Raw genomic sequence first — 12,533 nt, 5'->3', positions numbered from 1 at the left:
TTGCTAATACATGCTTTATATAGAAAGACCTCTGACCAAGAAGAGTTTCATTACTACTTTGTAGCGAGGATATATATGCATACAGGGGTTGTTTTGCCAAAAATGGCATATCTGTGTTTAATAAATTTCATTTTTATCCCTACTCTACATAACACTCCTGATGTCAGTTACCCTAGTATGTTTTCCCAAACTATCGAGATTTAAGCATATATTGTAAGCTAATTTTTGCAGACGTTGTTCGTGCATATTTTGAATATAAAACCAATTTTATAATTTTTCGTGAGAACTAGCATACAGAGGAAATCTACCACATTCACCATTTACCATGCAGTTAGGTGTCCTTGAGCTTACATTGAGGTACTTTAACATGCTAAAAGATGAACTCAGACTGTATACAATCAAAACGCTGAAAACCATATTTCAGATCCATATAATAAAATGAGTTGAATCTGAGTAATACATACCTTACGATACATTAGGTGTCATGATTTAAATAGATAAAAATTGTATTAAAGCCTTTTTTCCACGTAAAGCTAGGTTTTGTGCGCATTTATTCATGTTCATTTTGTTTGAAAACAAAAACCCTTTGAAACAAGATGGTTGACGTGACCGGTCGCATGAGAGATATCTCTCGACTCGAGTGGATCATCTGAGTATGCAACGACAAAATATCGCTTAAACATTTTGCAAGTGATCTTAATAGCATATACGAAAACGACAGAGAATTTCTTGAGCTGAATTATGCCTTCTAAGGACAGAAAAAGGCGGCGAGGATCCAGGGCGGCAGGATCCAAGACGGCGAGGAGCCTAAGTGAGAAGAGGAAACCATCAGCATCCCCACTAGACTCACTACCGCCGATAACACCAAAACAGACAACGCTAGAAGGTGTGTTTTCGTTTGAGACTAGCACCCCTCAGCCTAACCCCAAGGGATCAGAAGCCGCTACCATTAAGTGTTCGAACGTCCCGCCATCTCAACACTCAGACTGGGCTGCGTCCGTTCAGGACGACACAGAACACAGTATCTCCTACCCATCGACCCTATTCAAGTTCAATAACGAGGCCTCTCAAGATGTCTTGACAAGTAAGTTGACAAGTGCGTTGATGTTACCCCAACTTCAGGAGAAATTCAAACAAGTGTTCATGTCAGTGGTAAAGGACGTCTTTGAGGTTGTACGAAGGGAACAAATCGAACCTATGAAGAAGGTGATCGAAGAACTGAGGACAGAGCTAAGGATGAAAACGGACGAACTGGAGCAATACGATCGTAGAAATTCCCTCAGGATCAGCGGGTTACCGGAGGATATTCACGAGGAGGGCACGGACACCGAGAACATCACAATGGATGTATTGAGAGGACTACACCAAACCCTATCTCCTTCTGACATAGACAGGTGCCATCGAGTGGGGAGAAAATCTAAGGACAAGCACGGGGACATTATTGTCAAGTTTGTGAACTACTTTGACAGAAACAAAGTGATAACCAACAGGAGGAAACTTCGCGATATACGGCGTAACGTGTACATCAACGAGGACTTAACTAGACACAGAAGTCAGCTATACAAGCTAGCCAGAGAACTAAAGAAACAGGGACGAGTCAACGTGGACAAGAGATGGACGTGTATATATTCTCGAACAGACCGAAGGACGTACCCGTGTGATTCACGACGAGTCAGAGCTCGATCAGTATATGAAGTAACCGTGTTCTAGTTTTGTTCTTGTGATGTGTGCTAGTCAAAGATGTTCGTGGATTGTAAATATGACAAATGTAAGTAAATTTGAAATCCACATTTAGTCTTTTATGTCTTACATTTATCTTCTGTGTGTAAATTTCATTGTATATAGCCCTACCTTTTATGATTCCAACTTTCTCATTATCTGTACCAAATCTGTTATTTCTCCTCAGTATCCTTACTCCATCATAGTATCTAAGCACAGTTTCAGATCTGCATTGCCCTTCATGCGTATGTCACACTTATACATGTATGTATCCCCTATTGATGACACCTGGTCCGCCAGTCACACTGTGGCCACATTCTATGTACCCGTCTGTTTAAACAATGGGTAATAACGTAATGCAACATCGTCTGGCGATCAGTGTATTCAATTGTGTCCGATTTTGCAAACAACTGCCTACAAATGTAAAACATGCGTTTTTCAACATGAGTGGTAAATCGTTCACAAAAGTTTTTCTCGCTGAACTCTCCTGTATGTATACTATCTTAACAACCTCGTGTAAATCAAGCTGTGTGTTAGTTGTTCTTTGTCTGTTGCAGTCACAAGCTGTCAATATCAATGTAGTATTACATCTGCTATTGTTAATTCAGCTTGCAGGAGACGTAGAGTTAAATCCAGGGCCATGTTCACGTGCAGACTATGACACATCGCTTTCAATCTTCCATCTCAATGTGAGAAGTGTTCGCAACAAACTGAATTATCTGTCTGAATACTTATGTGAATATGACATTATTTGCCTAACAGAAACCCATCTGGATTCTGATGTTGATACTGATACGCTCAAATGGGTGAATTTTCATGATCCTATACGGAAAGATAGAAATGCTTTCGGGGGTGGGGTTATGATGTATATTAATCACGCTCTCGGTTTTACGAGATTACGTCATCTTGAAAACAACTGTGACGAATCCATATGGGTCAAATTATTTATCCCACAAAAACCGCTAGTGTTATGTGTCACTTACAGACCACAGCACCAAGATTTAGAATTTTGGAATCGGCTTGATAGTAGCATTGAGACGGCATTAGATATCTCGGATAAAGTTACCATTGTTGGCGATCTCAATGCAAACCTTTTGTCGAATAATAACACGTATCTGCACGATCTGATTACCAGGAAAAATCTGAAAAATCTTATTAAGGAGCCAACGAGAGAAACTAAAACAACGAGCACACTGCTTGATCCCATTATTATATCTGAAGATGTTGATGTTTTAGAGAGGGGTGTTATAGATTTATGTCAAAGTATCAGTGATCACAAAGGTACATATATCACTGTTGATAATAAATGTTGTAAATACCAAGTTAGTCTATAAGAGAAAAGTATTATGTTATGAAAGAGGTGACTATGAGCAACTCAATGCTATGATTAATGGGACAAATTGGAAATACATATTTAGTCGCTGCAGGAATGTTAATGAAGCCTGTGCACAATTTTACAAACATCTCAACCGCTTTATTTCATTGTGCATTCCTTCCAAAACGGTCACCATTCGACCAACGGACAAACCCTGGTTTAATTCAGAAATTCGAAGGGAATGTAGAAAAAGAAATAGAATGAGAACAAAGGCTAAGAAAACAAACCGTCCAGTAGATATCCTGGCTTACAAGAAACAAAGAAACAAAGTAAATAATATGAAATGTTATGCAAAGGATTCATTTTATGTCAGTCTTACAAACGATTTTTTACTTGATTTGTACTGCAGTAATAACAATTCCTACTGGAAATTACTTCGGTTCTTGGTTAAAGATTCAGGATCCGTCACTTGTATTCCGCCTTTGAAACAAAATGTTGCAGATGAAAATCCAACCTTATTCACTGATATGCAGAAAGCAGAGAAACTTAATCAGTATTTTCAGTCTATACCTAGTATTAACGAAGTAAACACTGATATGCTATTCTTTGACAAACACACTGGTTCTATTTTAGATTGTGTAACTATTTATGTAAATGAAGTGTCTGATATAATCAAATGTTTACATCTTAAAAATGCTTCTGGCCCGGACAGAATCAGTAATAAGTTTCTTAAAAATATAACTATCGACCTATATGGCATAATAGATATCCCCAAATGTTCTTGTGGATATATTTGTGAAAATTCTTATCATTACCTATTTGACTGTTAACTATATACTCAGAGATTTACCATGATGGCTAATTTACGCAGTGTTACCAATGTTACTTTAAACTTTGATTTACTGTTACGTGGCAATGCAGATCTGACTGATCATGCAAATCAAAACATATTTAAAATTGTTCAAACATACATTTGTCAATCAAAAAGATTTTCTTCATTATTGCAATTGTCCCAATCTTTCTCATCTTTCTGTTCTTGTCTGTCCATCTTGTATAATGAATGTAAATGATATTATGTAAAGACTACGGAGAAGGTGTTCTAAATTGTATAACTTGTACCCAATCCTTTTCTCACGAATGAAATGTGTTTAAAACTAAAACAAAAACCCTAAGTAAATATACTGATTGGACACATTAATCCATTGACCATCAGAAAACCAGCTTTCGTTTATGGCCACAGGACCGCCCTCCTAAATATTACATTTTCTGTTTCGCTTAAATTAACTGATACCTTCCAGTCTTCAGTATAGCTTTCCAAGATTGTTAATGGATTTTCCAAACCGACCACAGTAAACGAAGCTAAAATAACGTCAGCAAAAAAGGAGCATTAGGCCTTATACAAAATCTAGGTACATGTGAATTCCAGGTTTTCCACCTAAATTGATGAAGAAGAAAAACAGGTGTTGACTTAAGCAACAACCTTGCCTTAAACCAAGTGGACAATCAAATGCAAATGTACCCCCCTCCTTGCAACGCACACAAGATCGAACGTTCGAATGCTAATCATTTTCTCTTATAAACCTGTTTTGCGTAAACACAGCCGTAATTTAGAACGACTGACCAAATCGGTTTTTTTTTAAATCTGCAAATGCTATGTACATCTTTCTTTTTGATAATGCTTTTTGGAGCAGTGCATCCTCAGTAGGAGAATATGTCTTTCTAAATCCTGCCTGGGATTCAGGAATCTCATCCCGCATATTCACCCAGCTGAGTAGTCTATTGTTCAAAACCAAAGTAAACGCTTTCCCCACGATAACCATTACAGATATACCCCGATGATCATGTGGATCCTTTCTCTTTGGAATTATTATAGTGCTTGAGCAACTGCAGGAACAAATTCCATATTCAAACAGAATTTTCAAATATTTCATTAGAAGTGGATACGTTTCGAATTTAGAACACTTTACCATTTCTATTTTGATTTCGTCAGGTCCACCCGCCTTCCCATTTTTAAGATGGTTGCTTCTAATATTTTCTGTTCAGCAACCGAACTGTCTGTTACAAGCTGATTTACTTCTGCATAGCAATCATTGTCGGAATCTACAGTATCAATTGCGTCGTCGAATGTCGAGTCTGATATCCCACCGTTTAAATATACATCCTTCAAAAGTTTTAACCATTGAGTTTGAGGTATGTTGTTTCAAGAGGTATTTCTCTTTTTCTTGTAAATGACGGATACTTTTCAATAATGCACACGGGATGTTTATAGAACTAACTTTTCTTGTCTGCGCATTCTCATATGAAACCTATATTTTCGGTAACAAGCTTTACACTTTACATTACTATTTTAGCAATATTTCCTTCAATCATAATTGCTACGATTCACTCTGAATCTACGAAGGTGTTGACGAGCATTGCGCCGCACATATTTCTATCTGTATTGAGAGTATTTGTCCGGTGTTAGTGATTGAAATCTTTCAGCATACCATTCGCTGAAGTCCATTAAGGTTCTACAAAGTCACTCATGGCTCCATTAACAATTAGTCTTAAAGAAGGTTTGTTTTCTGCTACGTTCGATAAGAAAATGCTTGGAAAATTATCATTCCAGTCGTTTCATATTAAATATTGTGGACCACTATCATCGTTCATGCTAAGATTAATAGGGGAAACATACAAGTTAATGCAAGAGCCAAATGGTCAGACTAATGCCGATCCCCAGAATCTTCTTAGGACGATATACTGGAAGAAATCAGGCGAACGAATAAAATAATCATTGACACTGGAACACCATATCAATATTCCTCTTGTAAATAGCCATATACTATCCCATTACCGATAACCAATTACATCAACGCACAAAAGGTATGTTAATCTTTAAGTTTTGATTGTTTATATATCTAAGTCCTCAAGTTTATTTAAACTACAGTTAGTAAAAACATGGGTATACTAAGGAGAGTGAGTTTAGCTGTACCCTGCTTTTAGCAATATTCCGGCAATATCACGTGGGACACCAGAAAATGGGTTTCACACATTGTATCCATGTGGGGAATCGAACCCAGGTCTTCGTTGTGAAGAACGAGCGCTTTAACCACAAGGCTACCTCATTGCCTGGTATACTAAGGAGAGCCTTCAGGTGGTATATATGTTTATCAAATTAACGTCCTCGTGAAAAGCAAACAAAGCTTTTGAAATGTGTATGCATATAACATTTGTAGTTATCAACTTACAAAACTTGCTAATGGGCAGACACACACACACACACACACACACGCACGCACGCACGCACGCACACACACACACACATATCTCCGAAAGTCTTCCAATTCATGTTGTAACACATGTTTCGAGAGGTCACGTAATCTTATTTTTTGTATTGTAGTCTATAAAGTCATCACCTCCTGATTTGTCACAAAGTCCGTTTATATTCCATCAGAAAAGTGAGACAGTTACGTTGCACAACTTGTGTTCAGTGGGCATAATACCGGTGCCACTGCCATCAGTACCCAGTGAGATACGATCCAGGCCTCAGCCCGGTGGTTGATTTCGACCTCGCTTGCCGTTTCCTCGTCTGATATCTCATACGTTGGTGGATCCGGTTGCTCCACTGGTTGAACGCGGTACCCTTGAAATGGTAATCAAGAGAAAGAACGCATATCTGGACCGAGTGACCATTTTTCCCGATGTGGGGACCCACTCTGTCACTTCCACGTACAGGCAGCAGTCGGACGGCCATTCTTCATTATCGACATGGTCGTTGATGAGGCGACGACCTTTGTCCACGCACCCACTAACAGCACAATCCGTCAGCTTCAGTCAATGACCTGGGCCCGTCTCGTCCCCCTGACTAGTCTACCTGGTTGGTCAGCCTGACTGACCATATCAATCAGGTTTTATTCCCACGGCCATTACACCACGTTGTGCAAGGTCACTAACCCATGTACATGTACATACGCCAGATCCGCCGTCACAGGGACGTGTTAAGTGACATCTATTGATAGCGTTGAGAATTAAGGGTCCTGCTTCTAGGGCTGTTTATGATAAGAGGGGATTCACCGATGACCCATGCACATATACATACGCCAGATCCGCCGACAAAGGGAAGTGTTAACTGACATCTATTGATAGCGTTGAGAATTAAGGCTCCTGATTCTAGGGCTGTTTATGATAAGAGGGGATTCACCGATGACCCATGCACATATACATACGCCAGATCCGCCGACAAAGGGAAGTGTTAACTGACATCTATTGATAGCGTTGAGAATTAAAGGTCCTGCTTCTAGGGCTGTTTATGATAAGAGGGGATTCACCGATGACCCATGCACATATACATACGCCAGATCCGCCGACAACGGGAAGTGTTAACTGACAGCTATTGATAGCGTTGAGAATTAAGGGTTCTGCTCCTAGGGCTGTTTATGATAATAGGTGGTACATCGAATATTTGCTGAATACATTAAACAGACAAACGGGATAGAATTTCGGTGCACTTTGGGCATTTTCTTGAACAAATAGATCGTTTGAATATATGAAGTTTTAAAGAAACTTACTGAAATGACTTAGTATATGACACTAACACCAGATATGATTTTATTGTGATTCTTAACACGTACGAGTGTGTTTCTACCTTAGATTCCTGGTGAACATGAATTATGCCTTAACAGAAGCAGAATGTGCCATATATCTTGTTGGCTTTACTTGCCCACTATAGTATTCAGTGACCACTTGAATACTGCACCACTGGTTTGCAACTGTTTCGTTTCCACCACCAACTCAGTGTTTGGGAAATAAAAACCCAAACATTCGAGACGAATGACATTGTGGTTTCAGTCCCCAAAAGATACGTAATATTTTAACAAGCCTGATTTCCTCAACAGTGGATTTAGACATACACATTTATAATAAATAAATAAATAAATAAATAAATAAATAAATAAATACATAAATAAATAAATAAATAAATAAATAAATAAATAAATAAATAAATAAATAAATAAATAGCAAGTATAATGGCACTTGTTGATACCTTCCTTCGTTAACAGTGGTATAGTCTGAGCTAGTATGTTCTGTCACACACTCTTGCATTCTGATCATAAACGAAGTGCAATAATCTTGGACCCGATTTCACCTCAGCAAATTACATTGCAAGGTAGACATATACACCATATGATCTGTGACTTTCATCCAAAGCGTAATCACACATCAACGACTACAATAAACATGAACATAGGGAATAAACATAGGGAATTTACAAGAAGTCTTTACGTTGAGCACTGTTGTCACATTGACCCTCGAAGAAACATTGATTTGAGAAGAAAATGTCAAAAAAAACTCGACAATATTGTCTGTAAGAAATTTGTCTTTCTGTTCCCTATATACCTAAGCTAAGAGCACGCACATGCTGGTATATATTCTGAAAGAAAATGGTGCTTAATGGTATGAACAACATTGCTTTTCTGTGAACCAGATTGCCCATTGCTACCATATGAACCCGAAAAATGTGAACTTCTGAGGGCATGTTGAACTAACTCGTACCCCTACGTACGGGTTAATTCACCTGAAGATACTGAATTATTAAAGGTAGTCATCGAGAGGTATCCACAAGATTGCACTTACTTTTCAACACACTACACAGACGTTGTAACAACTGCTTAAAATGTACTTGCACGAAACAAGGGTCTAAAACAGGTATGGTATTACGCAGGGAATACAATGAGCTTTTCATGCCTACCTATAGGTCAATGCGATATATACACATACAAATAGTGCTATATGCAATGTAATGCATGTGCAAACTATGAATCATGGCATTTTAGTCGAGGAGATGACTTCACGAATATGTTTTGTGCCATGCTGCATTACATTTTCGGTCGTTGCTCTGTGTGAAACATTTAAAGGCACCTGGAAATTTCAAACTAAAAGTAGTTTCTACTTTGCCTGGAGGATGTATGTAGTGCCAGCCAGATGTGACTTGATTGACCCTGCATTTACTAACAGCGAATAGCACCCTCATCCATATATTTACATTGCACTTCAAGCGCCCTAATGTCATATACCGTCGCTGTGAATGTTCGTATTGTGCTGTGTAATGCCGTCAGTTCTTTCAGTGTGACGCTGATTGAAAGGAACATTACATCCCATCCATAACACTGAGGTTTTATGATTCAGGTCACTATATCAATAACTGCAACCATGGAATAGTGTGTTCAAAATCACAGATGCATTATTGGGCTTTCGGCCCTGCGACATTTCGATCATTACAGCGATATTATCATTACTAATGCATAACAGGCATGTACATGCAATGCATTATGGATACATGTCGACTGGACAAAATGGATATGAACCTGGTGTTAAAACAAGAAGGCTAAATGTGAATTCCTCTCACTGAAGAACAGTTAAGTGGATTGTTTGTGGACTCTGGCCACCATTACGCATGACACTGTTAATCTGTCTGTCGCATTACTGCACGCGCAGTGCTTTGTTACAGGATCTAGATACTCTAGGGACCAGGCCATATACTGTTTGCAAGCTGCAGTGGATCTAAGAACGAACCATGAAACCTACAAAGGTGGAAGACATTGAACAGTTTGATATGAACTCGGTCTTCAGACCTGTCAATCAGCTTTTACACTTGAACGGATATTACCTTGGACTGGAGACAAGTAAATCTTCCAAATGTGCATTTATATTTCTAACTGTTTTCTGTAAGACTATTGTCGTGTGCAATGTTATCAGATATTGCTCTATATTCGATGTAAAGACGAAACTAGATGGAAACTTGATGTCATCTCTTGCGGTATTGGCATTCTACTTGTATGCTGTATACCTATCCTTGGCGCTCACATTTGTCATTCCAAAACATTTCCCAAGGTTTCAAGAACTAATTCGGGCATATATATCCGATAATGGTCCTTCTCCGTATTTGATGACACTGCGATACAGAGTACGTACATTTGCTATAGTTTGCAAGCTGCTGTATTTGAGTTTCATGGTCAGTACAACGATTGGCCTTAGCAATGCATTTCCAACACTGGAGCGTCATATGACACCATTCAACGGCTATCAAGGGGCCACGAAAATCGGCTTAATGGTATTATATGTCGGCATACTTATTGTTGTGAGCTCACAGATGGTTTCGACTCTCGTTTTGTTCAACACAAGCACGATATGTCTGATCAAGGAATTCCGGACTCTGTCCAACAAACTGGAAAAGGATATGGACCAATTTGAAAGCATTTTTGGCCAATTTTGTCAGAGGCACAAACGTCTGTCGTTGATATTGGACGAAGGGAACGCTGTAAACAACCACTTTGCATTTGCCACATATGTGTTCGGGATACCGACCATCTGTTTTCTTCTCTTTGGACTTATCCGAGGATCGTTGCCATACGATGAATTGCTGTTTTGTTCTGGGAACCTCTTCACCATCACAGCTCTGATGGTCATGGTGACTGTTCTGGGGTTTGTTCTCAACGACACGGTAAGACGCCTGATATGCTTGTAAAAAAGATAATATCATGTTTCGCCTATAACCACTTCCTTAACGAAACTCTTTGATTTGTTCAATTTCAATAATTTGTTAACTGCGTCGACAAAGTTTATATTTGAGGTTTCTCTGTAAATAAGTTCAGATTATCAAGCGATTGTGTTTTATGTTAATTAATATCCTGCATTAGGAATAAACGTTGCACTTAGCGAACCTTGGCGTTTGAAAAATAACATCAAACTTGTGTGAACCTTCAATTAATCTTTTAAACAACAAATACTCTTCCTATGTAGTCTGCTCGCTGACAGTCGATCGGGGAACTGTTGTTCCTATGTTCGTGAACATATGAATTTCTATCTTTGCTTCGTAGGCCACTCCATCTATTAGAGCTAGACATGACTTTTCTTGGATCAAAGTACTTTCAGAAGTCACAGTACTACAGCTAATCGCACTCTATCCGGACAATATCGCCGACCCCTGACCCCATATTTATTTTACACTACTAAAGTCCCTAAAATGCGGTCATGGCCTGTCTAATTTGCATCGATATCCGTATATGACCGAAAAATTGTAATTGGTAATTGATTCAACTCCCAATGTTTAAAAAGTAAAGAATGAAAACGATTAACAACAATTTCTGACTTGCTTCAAGGGTGGTCCATTAACTAATGTGTTATATACGTGGAGAAAGCGAAATTTAAACCTTACATAGAGTAGGTGAGTGAGTGAGCTTAGTTTTACGCCGCACTCAGCAATATTCCAGCTATATTGCGGCGGTCTGTAAATAATCGAGTCTGGACCAGACAATCCAGTGATCAACAACATGAGCATCGATCTGCACAACAGGGAACCGATGACATGTGTCAACCAAGTCAGGAAGCCTGACCACCCGATCCCGTTAGTCGCCTTTTATGGCAAGCATGGGTTGCTGAAGGCCTGTTCTACCCCGGGACCTTCACGGGTCTACATAGAGTAGGACTCTTTACTAGTAAATTAAAGGGAAAAAGACGTTTATGGATGACAACTTCTTGTGATGCGTAGAGGTACCCAACCGTACACTGATGTCAATACGGAGTGTTGTCATGTCAGCCTGACAAGGTGTCATATCTGAAACATAGGTTTCCGTAACTGTCACTCGCTGACAATCAAATATTGTAAATAATGGAAATCTATTCTTACATCGTGAAAATGTAACCCATAGCAAATCACAGAAGATACAGTATTTCTTTTACGGTTGCTATGTTTACTGTCACCACGGAAATGGTCGTATAAGCCAATTTAATAAATAATCTCATTATGTGGCAGGATCCATCGCCACCTAAGAAATTTATTGATTGAAAAGATATGTATTAAATTCTTATTCTTAGAACACATCAGCGAATTAGACCAATAACAAGTGTTTGTGTAACAAGTACCGTCGGATATGACTCGTATTCATGTTAATGGTTTTGCGGATCCATGATAAGTGTTTTGTGCCTCTGACAAAACTGAGGAAAGATGCTTTTTGTTGGATAAAGTCCGGAATTCTTTAATCAAACTACCATGGTAGAGTTCGAAACAAAGTATTTCTTTGGAACTTTGGCATGGAGCGTTTTGCATGGCTGCTACCAAATACAAATACCTTTGTGTTTTTCTTGGTTTACGTCTAGATGCCACATGTTCCAATATACATGGAATGAGCAAAACGCAGTATCATTGGCATAAAATTGTATCATAATTAAATACATGAGATCATATCAATATCCGGGCAGTTACCGGGGCTGACAGATGTACAGCCACAATTACTAACATAATCGTCCAGGTGATTTTTGAATAAGCAGAACAAAATAGGGGAAAGGATTTCACCTTGGAGCACGCCCGAGTGACATGAGAATTAATCCGACATATCATTTCTAGATGCCACATGTTCCAATATACATGGAATGAGCAAAACGCAGTATCATTGGCATAAAATTGTATCATAATTAAATACATGAGATCATATCAATATCCGGGCAGTTACCGGGGCTGACA

General features: G+C 38.8%; 1 protein-coding gene across 1 annotated transcript; it reads left to right on the top strand.

The window, feature by feature from the left end:
- Nucleotides 1-9,587: 9,587 nt before the first annotated feature.
- Nucleotides 9,588-10,538, top strand: LOC137280942 (uncharacterized). The gene has a single exon (XM_067812120.1). It carries the CDS (start codon nt 9,588-9,590, stop codon nt 10,536-10,538), a length of 951 nt encoding a protein of 316 aa, XP_067668221.1.
- Nucleotides 10,539-12,533: the final 1,995 nt, after the last annotated feature.

Source organism: Haliotis asinina, chromosome 4, assembly GCF_037392515.1.
Source record: "Haliotis asinina isolate JCU_RB_2024 chromosome 4, JCU_Hal_asi_v2, whole genome shotgun sequence".
In the NCBI taxonomy this organism is placed as follows: Eukaryota; Metazoa; Mollusca; class Gastropoda; order Lepetellida; family Haliotidae; genus Haliotis; species Haliotis asinina.
Note: the sequence above shows the minus strand (reverse complement) of the source record. Positions and strands in the feature narration are given on the sequence as shown.